This window comes from Chiloscyllium punctatum, chromosome 9 (assembly GCF_047496795.1).
Source record: "Chiloscyllium punctatum isolate Juve2018m chromosome 9, sChiPun1.3, whole genome shotgun sequence".
Taxonomy (NCBI): Eukaryota; Metazoa; Chordata; class Chondrichthyes; order Orectolobiformes; family Hemiscylliidae; genus Chiloscyllium; species Chiloscyllium punctatum.
Window position 1 is genome coordinate 3,630,555 of NC_092747.1, and position 23,060 is coordinate 3,653,614.

At 44.5% G+C, this 23,060-nt stretch overlaps 1 protein-coding gene across 4 annotated transcripts in view; it reads right to left on the reverse strand.

The window, feature by feature from the left end:
- The window catches only part of pgm2l1 (phosphoglucomutase 2-like 1), a 162,548-nt gene that overhangs the window by 113,082 nt on the left and 26,406 nt on the right, over positions 1-23,060 (reverse strand). The window contains exon 2 of one of the 4 annotated variants that reach the window (XM_072576716.1): positions 20,325-20,626. The exons of 2 other annotated variants lie outside the window; for them this stretch is intronic. In XM_072576716.1, the coding sequence (XP_072432817.1) occupies positions 20,325-20,480 (156 nt within the window). In that variant the 5' untranslated portion in view covers positions 20,481-20,626. Of the gene's footprint in view, positions 1-10,471; positions 10,791-20,324; positions 20,627-23,060 lie in introns of those variants that run through there. One more of the 4 variants, XM_072576717.1, reaches the window with a different exon arrangement.

Below are 23,060 nucleotides of genomic sequence, written 5' to 3' on the forward strand. Positions count from 1 at the left end.
GAATGGTGATAGGAAGCAGGGGAATGGAGGAGGGGAATGACTAAGCCATGCCATGTAGTTTAACCCTTGATCATTACTTAATGTCTAGAGTTTGCTGATATAAAATCCGTCATGGTCAATGTCACCATAAAAGCTCCAGGTTGTAGGTAACCAAAAAGATCAAAAAACAAGCTAAAACATAATGACTGAAGCTTAAGGTCTGTATGCAAATGCATTGCATACAATAATAAAGTGGTGTTACATTTTAAATTCAGATTTCCACTCTGCATTGGAAATTGCAAATGTAGAAACCCACAAACAGAGGAAGCCACAAAGACAGTCTTTACCAATCCCCACACTTCATGGAGCCAAATCCAGAGAACTCTAATACAGACCTCATGCATTAGAAAGTTGTCCTGAGTTTAACAATGTTTTAAGCCTTAACAGTACAGCACATTAGTAAGATTCTAGTCCTTAGCCGATGTGAACAGGTTTACTGGATCCTTGGGCTATGTCTCAAGGAGTTTTGACATATCTTCTCCTTTAATCGCTCATTAACAGAGCAAACTGGCAGCTTGTCAAATAATCGACTATATTGTGGATAATTGCAGATCTCTCAGCTTCAGAGGCTGGATAACTGATTCTGCCATGGTTTCCAATCTTCCATTACCACATTCACTGAGCCGGGGGACTCAGTTCAAGTCCTTCCTGCTCCAGGAGGAGATAGAGTCATACAACTCAGAAACTGACCCTTCAGTCCAATACACCCATGCTGACCAGCGTTTGGCCCATATCATTCCTATTGTAATTGTACTGGCATCCACCACTTCCTCTGACAGTCCATTCCATACATGCACCACTTGTGCATGAAAAAATTGCCCTTAAGATCTTTTTAAAATGTTTCCCCCCTCACATTAAATCTATGCCCTCTTGTTAGGGACTCCGACACACAAGGGAAAAAGCCTTGTCTATTTACCCTATACATGCCCTTCATGACTTTAAAAACCTCAGCATCTGATGCTCCAGGGAAAATAGCCTATTCAGCCTCTCCCTATAGCTCAAACCCTCCAATCCTGGCAACATCCTTGTAAATCTTTTCTGAACGCTTACGTTTCACAATATCCTTCCTATAGGAGGAAAGCCAGAATTGCACACAATATTCCAAAATTTTTTGATTTGAAAATATCTTCAAAAAAATCAGAGAAAAGCATTATGAAGTTGCTGGTCAAATGGAGAAAACCAGTTAGAGGATGGTGTTGATTGAATTGAAGGTGGAAAATAAGATTAATTCAGAAGACAGAAAAAAAATCATAAATTCTATCATCTGTCCTGAAAGTGAGAGCCACACTATTTTTTATATATTTTAATCTATCCTTGATGTTTTCCAAGTTAACACAGCTTCTTTATTGAAATATTTTGATGTTCCACACAATGGCATGCCCAGCTGATAGCTAATTTTCACCAGAACAGTTGATGTAATCTCGCATCTTGCTGATAATTAATGGTTAGCGTTGGAGCTCCTGTGCATTGGTTGCAGGCTTGTTTTATTACTTGAAGAGTACATGATGACTGCAACTGGACTTGCAAATCTGTATTTGCTGCTTTTGATGCGTCCCAACTACTGCAGGGAAATCAATTACAGGTTAGCTGATCTCTCAGGCAATAAAAAGAAAAAAAGACTTGCAATTATAAAGCATCTGACCAACCACCAGAGGTCCCAATATACTTTACAGCCAATAACATACCTCTTAATTCTTGTCAATATTGTAATGTAAGAGTCAGAACAGGCAATTTGCACACAGCAAAATCCACAAACAACAATGCAATAATCATGAGAAACTCTGCTTCTGAGACATTGGTTGAAGGATCAACATCGACCTCAGAACAACAGGGATAAATCTCCTCTTAAAATTGTGACAGTCGATTCTTAAACATCGACCTAAAGGGTCGATGCAGCCTCAACTTAAATGTATCACTCAAAAGAAACACCTCAATGCAGCAGTCCCTCAATACTAGGCGAAAGTGAGGACTGCAGATGCTGGAGATTAGATTCAAGATCAGAGTGGTGCTGGAAAAGCACAGCAGGTCGGGTAGCATCCAAGGAGAGGGAAAACTGATGTTTCGGGCTGGAGCTCTTCATCAGGGAACTCCTGATGAATGGCTCCTGCCCGAAACGTCAATTTCCTGTTCCTCGGCTGCTGCCTGACCTGCTGTTGCTCCTCCAGCACCACTCTCTCAGTACTGTCTAGGCTTAATTATTTATCCTCAAGTCCTGGTCTTGGACTTGAAGGCTGATTTTCTGGCTCCATTCCTCATCCTACCAAGTGAACAACGGCTGCTCAGTCCTCAAGATTGTCTGAGCTTTCAGTCACCTACCCTCTCACACCAACCTCACCCTCCTACAGTGGTCCAGAGGTTTGAGGAAGATCATTGTGCAATTTTTACAACTGAGGGCAGATTTCCAATCATTTATCATAAATTTGGTTCTCATTTCCTTTTGCTAAAATTGATATCTACATTGGTTAGTCCTGCTATCTAGAATCCTGCCAAAAGATCACAAAGCTGGATCATACATTAATTTGGTTTCTCTCTCTGTAAATGCTGCCAGACCCACTAGCAGAGGTCAAAATATTCGCCCTCCCTAAGGTTTCACTAGAGACTTCCTCAAGGTTTATTTTTGATTTTCAGGTTTGCGGGGTCCTTTATCATTCCCACTAATTCCTTGATTAGGTGAAGTCATGCCTTAACATTAGTTTCTGGATTTGTGCCTTTTTTTCCCTCCTTAACACAGAAAATGTAGAACAAAGACTGCATGTACATATGATCTTTTAACTTGGAATCTATACATAAGGGCAATAGACAAAGAACTGGATGCTGAAGGTTTGAAACAAAACAGAAATTGCTGGAAAAAACTCAGCAAATAAAGCAAAGTTAGCATTTTGAATCTAGCGATGGCGAATCACCAAACTGGAAACAAATCTGTAAGGCAATTTCAATTATTTGTAAGAATAATAGGGTGGTTGAGATAGGGGATTTTAACTTTCCAAACATAGACTGGGACTGCCATTGTGTTAAGGGTTTGGATGGAGAGGAATTTGTTAAGTGTGTACAAGAACATTTTCTGATTCAGTATGTGGATGTACCTACTAGGCAAGGTGCAAAACTTGACCTACTCTTGGGAAATAAGGCAGGGCAGGTGACTGAGGTGTCAGTGGGGGAGCATTTTGGGGCCAGCGATCATAATTCTATTAGTTTTAAAATAGTGATGGAAAAGGATAGGCCAGATCAAAAAGTTGAAGTTCTAAATTAGAGAAAGGCCAATTTTGACAGTATTAGGCCACAAGGATCGATGCTGGGCCCTCTACTTTTTGTCATTTACATAAATGATTTGGATGCGAGCATAAGAGGTACAGTTAGTAAGTTTGCAGATGACACCAAAATTGGAGGTGTAGTGGACAGCGAAGAGGGTTACCTCAGATTACAACAGGATCTGGACCAGATGGGCCAATGGGCTGAGAAGTGGCAGATGGAGTTGAATTCAGATAAATGCGAGGCCCTGCATTTTGGGAAAGCAAATCTTAGCAGGACTTAATACACTTAATGGTAAGGTCCTAGGGAGTGTTGCTGAACAAAGAGACCTTGGAGTGTAGGTTCATAGCTCCTTGATAGGTAGATAGGATAGTGAAGGCGGCGTTTGGTATGCTTTCCTTTATTGGTCAGAGTATTGAGTACAGGAGTTGGGAGGTCATGTTGCGGCTGTACAGGACATTGGTTAGGCCACTGTTGGAATATTGCATGCAATTCTGGTCTCCTTCCTATCGGAAAGATGTTGTGAAACTTGAAAGGGCTCAGAAAAGATTTACAAGGATGTTGCCAGGGTTGGAGGATCTGAGCTACAGGGAGAGGCTGAATAGACTGGGGCCGAGGGGTGACCTTATAGAGGTGTACAAAATTATGAGGGGCATGGATAGAATAAATAGACAAAAAGTCTTTTCCCTGTGGTCGGGGAGTCCAGAACTAGAGGGCATAGGTTTAGGGTGAGAGGGGAAAGATATGAGAGACCTAATGGGCAACTCTTTCACACAGAGGGTGGTACGTGTATGGAATGAGCTGCCAGAGGATGTGGTGGAGGCTGGTACAATTGCAACATTTAAAAGGCATTTGGATGGGTATATGAATAGGAAGGGTTTGGAGAGATATGGGCAGGGTGCTGGAAGGTGGGACTAGATTGGGTTGGGATACCTGGTCAGCATGGATGGGTTGGACCGAAGGGTCTGTTTCCATGCTGTACATCTCTATGGCTCTATAACTTTCAAAGGGGGACTGGGGGCAGATGTTCGCAGGTAAAGGGACAGCTGGAAAATGGGAAACTTTCAGAAATTAGATAACTAGAGTCCAGAGAAAGTATATTCCTGTGAAAGGAAAGGCTGGTAGGTGTAGGGAATGCTGGATGACTAAAGAAATTGAGAGCTTGATTAAGAAAAAAAGCAAGCATGTGTCAGGTATAGACAGGATAGATCAAGTGAATTCTTAGAAGAGTACAAAGGCAGTAGGAGTATACTTAAGAGGGAAATCAGGAGGGCAAAAAGGCGACATGAGATAGCTTTGGCAAATAGAATTAAGGAGAATCCAAATGGCTTTTACAAATACATTAAGGACAAAAGAGTAACTAGGGAGACAATAGGGCCCCTCAAGGATCAGCAAGGCGGCCTTTGTGTGGAACTACAGAAAATGGGGAATACACTAAACAAGTATTTTGCATCAGTGTTTACTGTGGAAAAGGAGATGGTGACATCTTGAAAAATGCCCATATTACAGAGGAATGCTGGATGTCTTGAAATGCATAAAAGTGGATAAATCTCCAGGAACTGATCAGGTGTACCCCAGAACTCTGTGGGAAGCTACTGAGTTATTTGTATCATCGATAGTCACAGGTGAGGTGCCAGAAGACTGGAGGTTGGCTAACGTGGTGCCACTGTTTAAGAAGGGTGGTAAGGACAAGCCAGGGAACTATAGACCAGTGAGCCTGATGTCGGTGGTGGGCAAGTTGTTGGAGGGAATCCTGAGGGACAGGATGTACTTGTATTTGGAAAGACAAGGATCGATTAGGGATAGTCACCAATGGCTTTGTGCATGAGAAATCATGTCTCACAAACTTGATTGAGTCTTTTGAAGAAGTAACAAAAGGGATTGATGAGGGCAGAGCTGTGGATGTGATCTATATGGACTACAGTAATACATTCGACAAGGTTCCCCATGTGAGACTGATTAGCAAGGTTAGATCTCACGGATTACAGGGAGAATGAGCCATTTGGATACAGAACTGGATCAAAGGTAGAAGACAGAAGGTGGTGGAGGAGAGTTGTTTTTCAGACTGGAGGCCATTGACTAGTGGAGCGCCACAAGGATCGGTGCTGGGTCCACTACTTTTCATCATTTATATAAATGATTTGGATGTGAGAATAAGAGGTATAGTTAGTAAGTTTGCAGATGACACCAAAATTGGAGGTGTAGTGGACAGCAAAGAAGGTGACCTCAGATTACAATGAGATTTTGATCAGATGGGCCAATGAGCTGAGGCTTGGCAGATGGAGTTTAATTTAGATAAATGTGATGGGCTGCATTTTGGGAAGCAAATCTTAGCAGGACTTATACACTTAATGTCTAGATTAGAGTGGTGCTGGAAAAGTATAGCAGTTCAGGCAGATCCGAGGAGCAATAAAATCAATGTTTCGGGCAAACGCCCTTCATCAGGAATACAGTATTCCTGATGAAGGGCTTTTGCCCGACACGTCGATTTTACTGCTCCTCGGATCTGCCTGAACTGCTGTGCTTTTCCAGCACCACTCTAATCTAGACTCTGGTTTCCAGCATCTGCAGTCATTGTTTTTACCTGATACACTTAATGTTAAGGTCCTTGGGAGTGTTGCTGAACAAAGGGACCTTGGAGTACAAGTTCATAGCTCCTTGATAGTGGAGTCACAGGTAGATAGGATAGTGAAGGCGGCATTTGGTATGCTTTCCTTTATTGTCCAGAGTATTGAGTACAGGAGTTGGGAGGTCATGTTGAGGCTGTACAAGACATTGGTCAGACCACTGTTAGAGTATTGCGTGCAATTCCGGTCTCCTTCCTATCGGAAAGATGTTGTGAAACTTGAAAGGGTTCAGAAAAGAATTACAAGGATGTTTCCAGGATTGGAGGATTTGAGCTATTGGGAGAGATTGAATAGGCTAGGGCTGTTTTCCCTGGAACGTTGTGGCTGAAGGGTGACTTTATTGAGGTTTATAAAATCATGAGGGGCATGGATAGGATAAATAGAGGAAGTCTTTTCCCTGGGGTGGGGGAGTCCAGAACTAGAGGGTATAGGCTTAGGGTGAGAGGGAAAAGATATAAAAGAGACCTATGAGGCAACTTTTTCACACAGAGGGTGGTACTTGTATGGAATGAGCTGCCAGAGGAAGTGGTGAAGGCTGGTACAATTACAACATTTAAAAAGCATCTGGATGGGTATACGAATAGGAAGGGTTTGGAGGGATATGGGGCAGGTGCTAGCAGGTGGGACGAAATTGGTTTGTGATATCTGGTCGAAATAGATGAGTTGGATGGAAGGATTTATTTCTATGCTGTACATCTCCAAGACTCTTGTTCTCGATTCTGCCACGAGAGGAAACCTTTCATCATCTACTATGTCAAGTCCCTAAGAATTTTGCGTTTTCAATAAGATCGCATTCATCCTTCGAATTTCCAATGAGTACAGGCCCAAACTCCTCAAGTTCTCCTCACAAGACAGTCCATCCGTATTCTCGAAGTCACACTCACTACTTGTCCTAACACTTAGTTTTGTATCAAGTACAAGCTTGGCGACAGTATATTCACTTCCCAAGTCATTAACATATCTGTAAATAATTGTGATCCCAACACCAATCTCTGTGACAGACCAATAGTCAGTTTGCCATCCTGAAAATGTCCCTTTTATCCCAACGGTCTATTTGTTACACAATCCTCTACGCTAATAAATTACCTTGAAATCATGAGCTCTTACCAGGTAGGAGAAAGTAAGGACTGCAAATGCTAGAAATGAGTAGAAAAGAGCCACACTGGAAAAGCACAGCAAGTCAGGCAGCATCCAAGGAGCAGGAGAATCGACATTTCGAGCACATGCCCTTCCTGACGATGAAGGGCTTATGCTTGAAATGTCGATTCTCCTATTCCTTGGATCCTTAATGGGCGGCACGGTGGCACAGTGGTTAGCACTGCTGTCTCACAGTGCTAGAGACCTGGGTTCAATTCCCGCCTCAGGCGACTGACTGTGTGGAGTTTGCACGTTCTCCCCGTGTCTGCGTGGGTTTCCTCCGGGTGCTCTGGTTTCCTCCCACAGTCCAAAGATGTGCAGGTCAGGTGAATTGGCCATGCTAAATTGCTCATAGTGTTAGGTAAGGGGTAAATGTAGGGGTTTGGGTGGGTTACGCTTCGGCGGGTCGGTGTGGACTTGTTGGGCCGAAGGGCCTGTTTCCACACTGTAATCTAATCTAATCTGATTGACCTGCTGTGCTTTTCCAGCGCCGCACTTTTCAGTTCTTATCAAGTATCCTAACAGGGGGTACCTTATCTAAACCCAAAAGTTTTTTTTTTACATTTCAAAGATATACTTTATTCATAAAAACATCTTTGTACATACACATAGTCACATAAGCAGTTTGGTCCTGTACGGTTGCACATGAAGAAAATAAATATTGGAGTTTGATTCTATCCAACAAACAAACCAAAGGCATCTCTTACTTATGCAAGATTATATTTACTCATAATTTGCGAAGGTCCTAAAATCCTGAAAACCCAAATATTAAATAACAGAACCATATGGTGATTGGAGAATCGGGGTGACTTTTCTCTTTTTAGTCACCCTCATGATTGAATTTTCCCAGAATTTATGTGGGCCTTCATGGATAAATTTGCTGTTCATTTTACCTGCTGAGCCATTCTTGGATTTTCTGTTTTTTTTTGTTTCAGATGATGACTGTGCACAGTACTTTGCTTTTGTTTAATAATTTACTTTGTTTCAGTATTGGGTCTCATTGCTTCTCATTGTACAGTGCAGTGGATTTGGGATTAAAATAGAATATGCTGGAAATATTTAGCAGGTAAGGCAGTGTTTCTGGAAAGGGAGGCTGCGATCTTTGTTTGAGAGGGGTGGGGAAAGAAGAGATGGTGGGACAAGGACAAAAGGAACATCTGTGATAAGGTGAAAGACAGAAGAGAATCCGAAGAATTACAAAACCAAACAGAATGGTGCTGTAGCAAAAAAAAAGAGCCATAGGCACGTAAGAAAAGAAAAAAAACAAAGCAAGGAAAAGGACACAAACAAAAACCAAACTTCAGGTCTGACCGAGGAGACAGTTAGGCTTTTCACTTTGGATGGAAACAATCTAATGAAATGCACACTGCAAATGTAACACCAGAGAGTTTCAAATTTCATTTATGTGAGCAAATTGTCTTTTCCTATCCTGGTTGACTATCTGAGTTGTCTACAGAGATGACATTGCAGTAGCCTTACAATCCCCTAGCAATTTTAATTTAATGTTTCATTCGACCTTCATATGTTAGGAGATGTCAGAAGTACATGCCTGTAATTTTCATCAGTTCAAGTTATAAGTCGATTAAAAAAAAATCAAACAGAAACTAATTATTCTCCTCAAAGTAACCTAACTATCAGCCTTGTCACCATATTTCCTGCAGCATCACTAAACTAGTCACTCTACATTAGAGAACTCTTCATCAACAAGCCATCAATGGCTCTATTAAACATTTAAAAAAGCAGGTCATTCAGTCCCTAAAGCCATTCAATTAAGTCACAGTCAGTCAGTCTGCATCTAACTCCATTTACAGCTGCCATTGTTCCATATTCCTCGATGCCGTTAAATAACTAAATAAAAACTTGAAGGTGGGGGGGAGACTCTGGCCCGAAACGTTGATTTTCCTGGTCCTCAGATGCTGCCTGACCTGCTGTGCTTTTCCAGCAACACACTCTCATCTCTGATCTCCAGCATCTGAAGACCTCACTGTCTCCAACAGAAAAACTTAATGGCTGTGTTGAAACATGCAAGTGATAAAGCTTTCCCAACCTTCTGAGAGAGAATCCAAAGTTTCTATTATCCCATAAAAAGGTTTTATTTCTAAAGCCCCCACCTTATTGAAAATCAGTGCCTTCTAAATGTCCCTGCGATGTCTATACTTTGCTTTAAAAGATTCCTCAGTCAAAATTTTGGGATGCCACGGTGGAAGTGGTTGGCATTGCTGCTTCACAGCACCAGGGACTCAGGTTCGATTCCAGTCTTGGGCGACTGTTGGTGTGGAGCTTGCACATTATCCCCAATGACTACACAGTTTTCTGCCTGGTGTTCCAGTTTCCTCCCACAGTCCAAAGATGTGCAGGTTAGGTGGATTGGCTGTGCCAAACACCCCATGTGTAGACTCAATGGGCTAAACAGGCTCTTTCTGCACTGTGGGAATTATATACATCAACCCCCTCAAGGGAAATCGCCAGTGGCCTAATCCATTAACCCCCTCTCCTCCCAACAGGGAAACCTCCAATGGCCCAATCCGTCAAACCCCTCTCCCCCACAACAGGGGGACCAATGGCCCAACCATCAACCCCTCTATCCCACATCAGGGGGACCACCAATAGCCCAACCCATCAACCCCCTCTCCCCCTCCAACAGGGGGACCACCAATGGTCCAATCCATCAACCCCCTCTCCCCTCACAACAGGGGGACCACCAATGGCCCAATCCATCAACCCCCTCTCCCCCTCCAACAGGGGGACCACCAATGGCCCAATCCATCAACCCCCTCTCCCCTCACAACAGGGGGACCACCAATGGCCCAATCCATCAACCCCCTCTCCCCCTCCAACAGGGGGACCACCAATGGCCCAATCCATCAACCCCCTCTCCCCCTCCAACAGGGGGACCACCAATGGCCCAATCCATCAACCCCCTCTCCCCTCACAACAGGGGGACCACCAATGGCCCAATCCATCAACCCCCTCTCCCCCTCCAACAGGGGGACCACCAATGGCCCAATCCATCAACCCCATCTCCCCCTCCAACAGGGGGACCACCAATGGCCCAATCCATCAACCCCCTCTCCCCCTCCAACAGGGGGACCACCAATGGCCCAATCCATCAACCCCATCTCCCCCACAACAGGGGGACCACCAATGGCCCAATCCATCAACCCCCTCTCCCCCACAACAGGGGGACCACCAATGGCCCAACCCATCAGCCCATCTGTTTAGCGGCCCCATACCATCAGTCGCCCAGAGGTGCTTCGCGCGTTGCCAAGAGCAACGCGTTTAAATACTACCAGACCCAGCGCGTGCAGCACAGAAACAGCCGCCGGGAAAGGGAGCCGATAACCAAATACCAACAGAAAGTGCTAAAGCGGTTAGCAGGGTTAATTCTGGCAGAGGGGTAAATCAGAGTGCAGCCTGACCTGGTCCCACAGCAGCCATTGACAGAGAGCCCGCTCCAGCTCCTGGTCTCCATCACGATGGGTATCCCCTTGCAGCGGGTTCGCGTTCACATCCTGCGTACAGTCTCCCATCTCCACGAGAGAGGGAAAGAAACCGGACCACAAACCAACGCAATTTAAAACAAAACCAGACACACAATTAAAAAGGCTCCCCTCGGTGTCACCTAGTCCGTCACTGACAGCGACGCCACCACCTCATACGGACGGCACCTCAACCACAGGCGCTGGGTTTTCTTACTGTAGCCTCCCGTGTATTTCAATCTGCGCATGCGCGGAGGCCGCCATGTTTGTAGCTTTTGCGCCCTGGTTGTTACGGGATGTGGTGAGATAACGGACTACAAAACCCGTCAGGCACCGCGTCGCCCCGGTTTCCAAGGGAACGTGAGGCTAACCGCACGAGGAGGGCGGGCACTATTTTCACCTCACGCGCCTTTCGGGTATTGACGTTTTCTATCGCCTAACACGTAAGTAATGATCGGGCTGCAGGACTACAAAACCCACAATTCCTTGCACAATACACCCCCAAACCCCACCCCGCGCTCACTGATGTGCACGCCTGATCTATGTTGCTCTCACGCCTGTAGCACATGGCTGCTGACGTTTTTCAAGTTGTTTCATGTTTACAAAAGACTTTTAGATTCTCTTCTTACTTTCTGACAACAACTGACAAGTTTAGTATCATCAGCATTAGATGTTACTCTATGCTTCAAAATTTAGGTCATTTTTGTACAACATATCAAAATATAAACAGTGGTCCTTTCAATGAATCTGCTGGAAGACCACATCCTGCAGTCTGAAAAATAACCATTTATGGCAAACGTTGATGATACTGCTGATCATGATATTCCATGAGCCTCAATTTTGTTAACTAGTCTTGTGCCACTTCGTCAAATACTTTTAAAAATACATCCATATATATTAATTGATTGTTCCATCTAGTGGATAGTATCAAACAAGATGCCCCATTGACCACTCCCAACTTGCCAGTCATTGAGTCATACAGCACAGAAATAGACCCTTTGGTTCTATCAATCCTGGCGTAACATAATCCCAAACTAAACTGGTCACATCTGCCTGGTCCATATCCCTCCAAACCTGTCCTATTTGCGTACTTCTCTAACTGTCTTTTAAATGAAACTGTGTCCACACCCACCACTTCCTTAGGAAGTTCATTCCACACACTAACCTCTGTGTAAACAACCTGCCACTCATGCCAGTAATACTGAACCATTAAACATATGCAAGATTCAGAGTACTATTTCCAAAATTAGATGCCAATCTGCTACCATGGAATCTAGAACAGGCGGGCAGACTCTCAGAAAAAAGGGCCAATCATTTAATGTGATGAGAAGAAATTTCTTCAGTCAAACAGTTGTAAATCTTTAGAATTCTGTACCAAGAGGCTTGTGGGTGATTGTTAAATACAGTTAAAACTGGAATAAACATTGACAATAAATGTTGGTGCAGCCAATGACACCTATGAGCCAAGAGTGAATAAATAAAAATCTTTGGCCTTTCCTGGAACCTAGCATTTTGGAGAACACACAGTAGAGTGGAGTTGATGCCGAAGATCAGCCATGATCGTATTGAATGGTAAAGCAAGCTCAGTAAGCTGGATGTTTAAAAAGGAAATTGAAGGGGTAGTTAGAACAAGAGAAGTCAAGAAAGACAACTGTATCAAGGAGGCAGAAAACTGGAAAAGGCATCATGCTGTAAAGTTGAGTGAAATAAGGGTTGAGGGGAAGGGTGAGAGCAGTAACAAATTAAAAATTCTATATATGAATGCACGAAGCATTAGACACAAGGTGGATGAGCTTGAGGCTCTTTTGGAAATTGGCAGATACGATATTGTGGGGATAACTGAGACGTGGCTTCATGGGGACAGGGCCTGGGAAATGAATATTCAAGGCTACATGTGTTATCGTAAGGATAGACTGACGGGCAGAGGGGGTGGGGTGGCCTTGTTGGTAAGGGAGGATATTCAGTCCCTTGCGCGGGCGGACCTAGAGTCAGGGGATGTAGAGTCAGTGTGGATAGAGCTTCGAAACACTAAGGGTAAAAAGACCCTCATGGGAGTCATCTACAGGCCCCCAAACAGTAGTCTGGATGTTGGAGGTAAGTTGAATCAGGAGCTGAAATTGGCTTGTCGCAAAGATGTTACTACAGTTGTTATGGGGGATTTTAACATGCAGGTAGACTGGGAGAATCAGGATGGTATCGGGCCTCAAGAAAGAGACTTTGTGGAGTGCCTCAGAGATGGATTTTTAGTGCAGCTGGTGCTGGAGCCGACCAGGGATAAGGCGATTCTGGATCTGGTATTGTGTAACGAACCAGAATTGGTCAGTGACCTCGAAGTGAAGGAGCCATTGGGAAGTAGTGACCATAATACAATAAGCTTCAATCTGCAATTTGAGGGAGTGGGTACAATCTGAAGTGACAATATTTCAGTTGAATAAAGGGAAATATGGAGCTATGAGGGAGCAACTGGCCAAAGTTCAATGGTTTAATACCTTAACAGGGAAGACCGTGGAGGAACAATGGCAGATATTTCTGTGTATAATGCAGAAGATGCAGGATCAGTTCATTCCTAAAAGGAAGAAAGATCCCAGGAGGAGACATGGGTGGCCGTGGCTGACAAGGGAAGTAAAGAAACATATAAGGTTAAAAGAGAAAAAGTATAACTTAGCGAAGATAAGCGGGAAAACGGAAGACTGGGAAGCTTTTAAAGAACAACAGAGGATTAGTAAGAAGGAAATACGCAGAGAAAAAATGAGGTACGAAGGTAAACTGGCCAAGAATATAAAGGAGGATAGTAAAAGCTTTTTTAGGTATGTCCAAGGCAAAAAAATGGTTAGGACAAAAATTGGGCCCTTGAAGACAGAAGCAGGGGAATATATTACTGGGAACGAAGAAATGGCAGAGGAATTAAATGGGTACTTCAGATCTGTGTTCACTGGGGAAGACACAAGCAATCTCCCTGAGGTAACAGTGGCTGAAGGACCTGAACTTAAGGGAATTTCTATTTGCCAGGATTTGGTGTTGGAGAGACTGTTAGGTCTGAAGGTTGATAAGTCTCCGGGACCTGATGGCCTGCATCCCAGGGTACTGAAGGAGGTGGCTCGGGAAATCGTGGATGCGCTGGTGATTATTTTCCAGAGTTCAATAGAATCGGGGTCGGTTCCTGAGGATTGGAGGGCGGCTAATGTTGTGCCACTTTTTAAGAAGGGTGGGCGGGAGAAAGCAGGAAATTATAGACCAGTTAGTCTGACCTCAGTGGTGGGAAAGATGCTGGAGTCTATTATAAAGGATGAAATTACGGCACATCTGGATAATAGTAACAGGATAGGACAGAGTCAGCATGGATTTATGAAGGGGAAATCATGCTTGACTAATCTTCTTGAATTTTTTGAGGATGTAACTCGGAAGATGGACGAGGGAGATCCAGTGGATGTAGTGTACCTGGACTTTCAGAAAGCTTTTGATAAAGTCCCACACAAGAGGTTAGTGAGTAAAATTAGGGCGCACGGGATTGGGGGCAAAGTACTAGATTGGATAGAGAATTGGTTGGCTAATAGGAAACAAAGGGTAGTGATTAACGGCTCCATTTCGAAATGGCAGGCAGTGACCAGTGGGGTACCGCAGGGATCCATGCTGGGACCGCAGCTTTTTACAATATATGTAAATGATATAGAAGATGGTATCAGCAATAACATTAGCAAATTTGCTGATGACACAAAGCTAGGTGGTAGGGTGAAATGTGATGAGGATGTTAGGGGATTACAGGGTGACCTGGACAAGTTAGGTGAGTGGGCAGATGCATGGCAGATGCAGTTTAATGTGGATAAATGTCTGGTTATCCACTTTGGTGGCAAGAACAGGAAGGCAGATTACTACCTCAATGGTATCAAATTAGGTAAAGGGGCTGTTCAGAGAGATCTGGGTGTTCTTGTCCACCAGTCAATGAAGGCAAGCATGCAGGTACAGCAGGTCGTGAAGAAGGCTAATAGCATGCTGGCCTTCATAACAAGAGGGATTGAGTATAGAAGCAAAGAGGTGCTTCTGCAGCTGTACAGGGCCCTGGTGAGACCACACCTGGAGTACTGTGTACAGTTCTGGTCTCCAAATTTGAGGAAAGACATTCTGGCTATTGAGGGAGTGCAGCGTAGGTTCACGAGGTCAATTCCTGGAATGGCAGGATTGCCTTACACGGAAAGACTGAAGCGACTGGGCTTGTATACCCTTGAGTTTAGAAGACTGAGAGGGGATCTGATTGAAACGTATAGGCTTATGAAAGGACTGGACACTCTGGCAGGAGGGAACATATTTCCGTTGATGGGGGAGTGCCGAACCAGAGGACACAACTTAAAAATACGGGGTAGACCATTTAGGACAGAGATGAGGAGAAACTACTTCACCCAGAGAGTGGTGGCTGTGTGGAATGCTCTGCCCCAGAGGGCAGTGGAGGCCCAGTCTCTGGATTCTTTTAAGAAAGAATTGGATAGAGCTCTTAAAGATAGTGGAGTCAAGGGGTATGGAGATAAGGCTGGAACAGGATACTAATTAGGAATGATCAGCCATGATCATATTGAATGGCGGTGCAGGCTCGAAGGGCAGAATGGCCTACTCCTGCATCTATTGTCTATTGTCTATTGTCATACATTTTAAAAAAAATAGGGACAGAAGTAATCCAGTTTACTGTTCCAGTTTGCCGGATGTCCCTTGAGAAGGAGCATGCGGTGTCCACTAACACGCTCAAGATTTTCAGGGAAAGGTGGGCACTGCAGAGAGTGGAGTGTATTACTCCTCCCCAACTCAATTTTGATTTAATCCCTGCACTCCCCTTCATTGTATGATCATGCAGCAATGCCCTCTGAGAAGGGCACTGCTTGTCACTGGCCACCCTGGTGTTTCCTTTCTTCCTGGTGGTGGAAATTGACTAAAGAAAATAAACAGGGGAGTATGTCCAGAACTGGGTGTCCTTGGAGAAGGAGCATGCAGTGTCTACCAATTCCCTCGAGCTGTTCAGGGAGAGGTGGGCACTGCAGGGAATGCAATGTCTTATTTCCCCCGCCAATTCTATTTTGATTTAATCCTGCCCTCCCCTCCACTTTTTGATCACACAGCATTGTCCTTTTTTGTAAAGGGCACTGCTTGTCACTGGCTACTTGGGTGTTTCCTTTCTTCCTGGTGGTGGAAACTAAATAAAGATTTGTACACCTGTTCACTTTCACTGTGTCTCACACCTGCACACACACAATATGGGTGCTGGGGAAAATATAAGCATTACTGCAGTTAGGCTGTAGTGTGGGGGGAAGAAAGAAAAAAAACAGGAGATAAGAATCTCCTCAAAAACAATAAAATATAAGCACTACCACACTTAGACAGTAGTGTGGGGGTAAAATAGAAAGAAAGGAAAAAAATATAAACAGGGGAGTACATTTGGGCCTGGGTGTCCTTGGAGAAGGAGCATGCGGTGTCTATCAACTCCCTCGAACTGTTCAGGGAGAGGTGGGCACCGCAGGGAATGGAGTGCTTTATTTCCCCCTCAATTCTATTTTGATTTAATCCCTACACTTCCCTTCACATTTTTGATCATGCAGCATTGCCCTTCGATGAGAAGGGCACTGCTTGTCACTGGCCACCCCAGTGTTTCCTTTCTTCCTGGTGGTGAAAATTGAATAAAGATTTGTACACCTGTTGTCTTTCACTGTGTCCTACACCTGCACACACACCACATGGGTGCTGAGGAAAATATAAGCGCTACAGCAGTTAGGCTGTAGTGTGGGGGTAAGAAAGAAGAAAATATATAACCAGAAAGAAAATAAACAGGGGAGTATGTCCCAGCCCAGGTGTCCATGGAGAAGGAGCACACAGTGTCTCCCAATACCCTCGAGGTATTCAGGGAGAGGTGGGCACCGCAGTGTGCAGTGCATTTCCCCCTTGGACTCCATTTTGATTTAATTGCAGCCACCTGCCCTTTTCACTCTTTGATCACTCAGCATTGCGCTTTGTTGAGGAGGGCAATGGTTGTCACTGGTCACTTGGGTGTTTTCTTTCTTCCTGGTGGTGGAATATAAATAAAGTTTTATGCACTCCGTGATCATTCAGTGTGTCTTACACCTACACAACATATAAAAAAAGGGACTGTGAAAAAACCCTATAAACAGGGGATTTAGAATCTCCTCAGTTCAGGGGAAATGAACTCTGAGCTGGCTGTCCATAGCGAGTGTACTGTGCATAGGTAAATAAAGGGTGACTTGGTGACAGGATACCAGCCTCTGTGCAGTTATTTCAACCACCAAGCTAGAAAAATGCTGTCTCACCTGTAAATTAGCAGTTGAAGAAAAGCTGGCAGAAAGGAAAACTCTCCCTTCCCTCTCTCAGTAATTAGGAAAAACAAATTGTTAAAGCAAAACCGGTGTTTAAAAAAAAGTTTCTTCTCAGTGAAATGTTTGAAAAAGAAACCAAAATTTTCAGATATCAGAACTCCTCACAATTTCCCATTTGAAATCCGTTCTAAAGATCTTTAATTATTTAACTGCAGTCTTGTTGATGGTAGCCAGAGTGAATGTGAAAAGTCACGTTGTTCCATCATTTTAGTTTGGAAAAAGTGAGGACTGCAGATACTGAAGATCAGGGTCAAGAAATGGTGCTGGCAAAGCACAGCAGGTCAGGCAATCAACGTTTCAGGCATAAAACCTTCATCAAGAATGAGGCTTGTGGGCCGGGGGCACGAATAAATGGATAATTGGGAGGGGTAGGGCTGGGGAGAAGGAAGCTGGGAATGTGATAGATAGATGAAGGTGTGGATGGAAGTGATAGTTCGGGGCCGGGGGGGGGGGGGCGGAGCCGATGAGTGAAAGGAAGATGAGACAAAGAAACTGCAGATGCTGGAATCCAAAGTAGACAAGCAGGAGGTTGGAAGAACACAGCAAGCCAGGCAGCATCAGGCAATGTAGAAGTCAACGATTCAGGTGTTACCCTTCTTCAGTATTGGGTGTGGGTGTGGGGGGAGTTGCAGATAAAGGGAGGGTGGAAGGGATAGGCAGATGAAGATACAGGTGGTAATGGTAGGTTGGAGGGGAGGGCGGAGTGGATGGGTGGGAAGAAAAGAAGATGGACAGGTAGGAGCAGTCAAGGGGGCGGTGCCGAGTTGAAGGCTTGGGACTGGGATAAGGTGGGGGTAGGGGAAATGAAGAAGCTGGTGAAATCCACATGGAACCCTGCAACCACACGGGATTAAAGGTGGAAGCGGCGCACGACAGGCTTGTACTGGGGGTGGGGGGGTGGCATTGTTGCAGGTATCCCAGAGATGTTCTCTGAAATGATCTGCAATTTGGTGTCCTCTCTCCCCACCAACAGCCTCCAACCCCATAGTCTGGGAACCCCACACCGCTAGATTCTACCTCTTACCAAAAATTGACAAACCTGACTGCCCCGGCCGACCCATTGTCTCAGCCTGCTCATGCCCCACTGAACCCATCTCTGCATACCTTGACACCATCATGTCCCCCTTAGTCCAGGAACTCCCCACCTATGTTCAGGACACCACGCACTCCTTTCACCTCCTCCAAGACTTTTGTTTCCCCAACCCAATGCCTTTTCTTCACCATGGAAATCCAGTCCTTCTACACATCTTATCCACCATGACGAAGGCCTCCAAACCCTCTGTTTCTTCCTCACATGCCAACCCAACCAATATCTTTCCAGTGACACTCTCATTCACCTGGCTAAACTGGCCATCACCCTCAACAACTTCTTCCATTCCTTCCACTTCCTCCAAACCAGAGGGGTAGCCATGGGCACCTGTAATGGCCCCAGCTATGCCTGCCTCTTCGTTGGGTATGTGGAACAGTCCACCTTCTGATGCTACACCAGCACCATTCCCCATCTTTTCCTCCATTACATCGATGACAGTATCAACACTACCTCATACTCCCACGAGGAGGTTGAACAGTTCATTAACCACAAACACCTTCCACCCTGACCTCAAATTCACCTTGACTATCTCGGACACCTCCCTCCCATTCCTGGACCTCTCCATCTCCAGCAACCACCTTGACGCGGACATTTACTACAAACACACTGACTCCCACAGCTACCTGGACGACACATCCTCCTATCTTATTTCCTGTAAAGGCACCATCCTTATTCCCAATTCCTCTACCTCCACCACATCTGTTCCCAGGAGAACCAATTCCACCACAGAACATCCCAGATGACCTCCTTCAAGGACCGCAATTTCCCCTCCCACGTGGTCGACAATGCCTTCCAGTGCATCTCTTCCACTTCCTGCGCCAACGCCCTTGAACCCCACCCCTCCAATCATAACAGAGACAGAAGCTCCTGGTCCTGACTTTCCATCCCACCAACCTCTGTATACATTGCATCATCCTCCGCCACTTCCACCACCTACAAACAGACCCCACTACCAGAGATATATTTCCCTCCCCAACCCAATCAGCATTCTGGAGAACATTCCCTTTGCGACTCTGTCAAATCCATGCCCCCAACCACCGCTTCCCCCCACCTGGCACCTTCCCCTGCCACCACAGGAAGTGCAAAACCTGAACCCACACCTCTCTCCTCACCTCCGCCCGAGACCTCAAGGATCTTTCCACATCAGACAGAAATTTATCTGTACTTACATGTACGTTATCTACTGTATCTGTTGCACCCAATGTGGTCTCCTCTACTTCAGGGAGACAGGATGTCAACTTACAGATTGTTTCAGAGAATATCTATGAGACACCCATACCAACTAACCCCACCAACCCGTGGCTGAACATTTAACTCCCCCATTGCCAAATCCTTACCACCGGACGCATGGGGGAAGAACGCCTCATCTTCCGCCTTGGAACCCTGCAACCACACGGGATCAATGTGGATTTCACCAGTTTCCTCAGTTCCCCTCTCTCACCTTATCCCAGTCCCAAGCCTCCAACTCAGCAGCGCCCCCTTGACCGCTCCTACCTGTCCATCTTCCTTTCTTCCCACTCATCAGCTCCACCCTCCCCCTCCAACTTACTAGTTCCACCCAGATCTTCATCTACCTGTCACATTCCCAGCTACCTTCATGCCAACTCCACCCTCCCCCATTTATCTCTCAGCTCCCCCTGCCCAGAAGCCTCATTCCTAATGAAGGGCTTGTGCTCGAAATGTCGATTCTCCTGCTCCTCAGATGCTGCCTGACCTGCTGTGCTTTTCCAGCACCACATTCTCGACCATCATTTTAGTTTGAATTGTTGATCACAAGGGTTTTCCCCCCTAATTGTTACACACTCAGAATATAGTGCAGAGCATTAAAATACAGTTAAGACAAGCTGACAATATGTGTGCATTAGGATTAAAAGGGATATAGTTTAAAACCGTATAGTAATGTTAATAAACCATTCTGCCACTTGTAGAAACAATAAGTTTGTTGATAATAAACAAATTAATTTTAAGTATATTTTATTGCTTGGTGAATGTATCCTTTGATCTAGGTAGCAGTAATAAAGAGAAACCAATTGACTGTTTTGGTGATAGCCTTTTATACAGCTTGGAATAGTTGGACCTGATTTCCAGTGCACCCCCCCGCCTCCCCAAATCAGTCTCAACACCACGAAGCAGATAACTGCCCACCTCCCTCAGCAGGAAAGCACTCCAAAACATCAACAATTAGAAAAAAATCAAGAGCACAGGAGAAACACAGCAGGTCTGGCAACATCTGTGGAGGGAGAAAAACAGTCACCAGTTTGAGTCAGAGATGATTCTTCTTTGGAATCAAAGTCATTGGACATAAAATGTTGTTGACATCTGCTGCCAGACTCACCGAATTCATCCAGCATTTTGTTTTAAACTCTTCATTAGCATTCCTGATAAAAGAGTTTATACTCGAAACATCGGCTCTCCTGCTCCTCGGATGCTGCCGGACCGGCTGTGCTTTTCCAGCACCACACTCTTCAATTCTGATCTCCAACATCTGCATTGCTGTCAGTCTCTTTCTCAAATTAATAGTTTCATATCATTGGTGTCCTTGCACTTGTCTCCTGCACCAGGTTTGGAGAGTTCCACTCTATCCCACATACTCCAGCAGGTCTGTCAAACCACGGCTGACTGAATCTTCACAATGCTCTAGCATAAAGAGTTAAGCACAGCTATATAGCATGACCCAAAACATCTCAATACAGTAACCCTGACCTCTTGTCTTAGTTCAACCCCGAGGTGCTTAAAGTTTGGCAATTGGTGTGTGTTAAGCAACAGGCCCACCCAAGGAAGTCAAACCGCTTAGGACATTTCAAGCAGAATTAGCCATGTTCTGTGTTCCTTGTTGCAATGAGGGACCCTTCCAACAGAGGGCCTGAGGTACGACATGACAAAGTGCTTACAGTTATTTCGCATGACTGGTTACCTCCCAGTATGTCTCAATACATGTTGTGTGTGTGCACGCACACGTACACTGTTGGGCATGCTCTTACTTGCACTAAATGGCACAAGTGAAAGGCAACCTATGTCATACTACGAGGGTTTGTCTCATGTGGGCAGGTATAACTCATTAGCTGCTGTTACCACTGCACTAATTATGGCTAACCATAGCCTACTGGAGCTGTGCTTCAGGAATTGTGAGCCCTGTGGCAGCGAATGTCACTTAATTTTGTAAAATTCATTCATTTGTACGACTGGATGTCACTGGCTAGGCCAGTACTTATTGCCCATTCCTCAGTGGCCTTGAGGTGGTGGAGGTTTACCTTCTTGAACTGCTGGAATGTCCAGAGGTAGAGTCACAATGATATTAGAAAAGGCATTCCAGGAAATTGACCCAGCGATACTAAAGGAATGACAATATATTTCAAAGTCAGGCTGGTGAGAGGCTTGGAGGGAATGTAGGTTTGGTGTTCCCATATATCTCCTGCCCTTGTCCTTTTAGATGGTAAGGATCATGGAAATGGAAGGTGCTATCAAAGTTTTCTTGGTGAGTTTCTGCAGTGCACCTTGTAGATTACACTGTGCTACTGAACATTGGTGAATTTTTATGGGCATTCTTGAACCTAGCTATAACCTGAGCCTATCATCAATATAATTCCTTCTGCACTAATTATCCATCGTGAGAGTCCTGCATGAATACAATTTTTGAATTTCAATTGCTTTGCAGCTTATTATGGATCTAACAAAGATGAAGAAGTCTGACAATCAGTGGATGAATATTCAGCCGGAAAACCACTTTTGCTGTCCCACAGCCTCTTAACACAACTGCCTTGCTTTACTCCATTTGGAACCTCCTTCGAAACTTAACTTTTTGACAAAGCTTTTACCCATCTGTTTCAATGTCTCCTTCCATACTTTAACTGTGGTTGAAAATTGTCCTGTGAAATGCCCTGGGGTATTCAAACAAAGCTAAGTTTCCTATTTAAATACATGCTGCTACTGTACATAACGTTCTCACAGAACAAGCTCAAAAGGAGGACAGGATTAGGGACAATACTTTGGGATACAAGATTTTCAGGGTGTGGCAGTCCTGATTGAAAATCTATGGCACCCCAGCAAAGGATGATGCAATTTAAGGGCCAAAAACAGAACCTATGTAGTTAGAAATGAAATAGATGCTACCGGGTACTTAAAAAGAACGAGAGAACGAGGAGGTGGTCATGTAGTACCAATGTGCTTGTGGCTGATCTGTGACTGAATGACATATTTGCCTTTGTCATATATTCATCAAAATGTTCGGTTTAGAAAAATCTATCAATCTCAAATTTAAAAGTTACATTCTTTGTGTGAAAAAAAAGTTTTCTAGTTTCATCACAAAGATTTGGTTCTAAAATTACATTGTGTCCCTAATCCTCAACGCCCCAAAAGCTAGAAACAGGTTGATAGAAAGAAACTAATCAATCTTCCTTAGTATCTTAAGGATGAAGAGGTGACTTGATCAAAGATTCAAATTTACAATTCAAAACAGACCTTGGCTATTTACCTTATTGATGCCCCTCATGATTTTATAAACTTCTATAAGGTCACCCCTCAGCCTTCGATGTTCCAGGGAAACTAGCCCCAACCTATTCAGCCTCTCCCTGTAGCTCAAACCCTCCAACCCTGGCTACATCTTTGAAAGTCTTTTCTGAATCCTTTCAAGTTTCACAACATCCTTCCTATAGCCGGGAGACCGGAAGCGAACGCAGTGTTCCAAAAGTGGCCTAACCAAAGCCCGTGGTGTTGGGAGCTAGTATGCTGGTGTGGAGAGAGAATTGGCTAATGGACAGGAAGCAATGAGTGGGGATAAGGGGTTCTTTTACAAATTTGCAACCTGTGAGCAGTAGGTTTCCACAGGCAACTGTTCACAAGATATATTAAGGAAGGATTGTATTATAGACCCCCTAATAGTCAGAAGGAAATTGAGAAACAAATTTGTAAGGAGATCTCAGCTATCTGTAAGAATAATAAGGTGGTTATGGTAGGGGATTTTAACTTTCCAAACATCGACTGGGACTGCCATAGTGTTAAAGGTTTAGATGGAGAGGAATTTGTTAAGTGTGTACAAGACAATTTTCTGATTCAGTATGTAGATGTACCTACT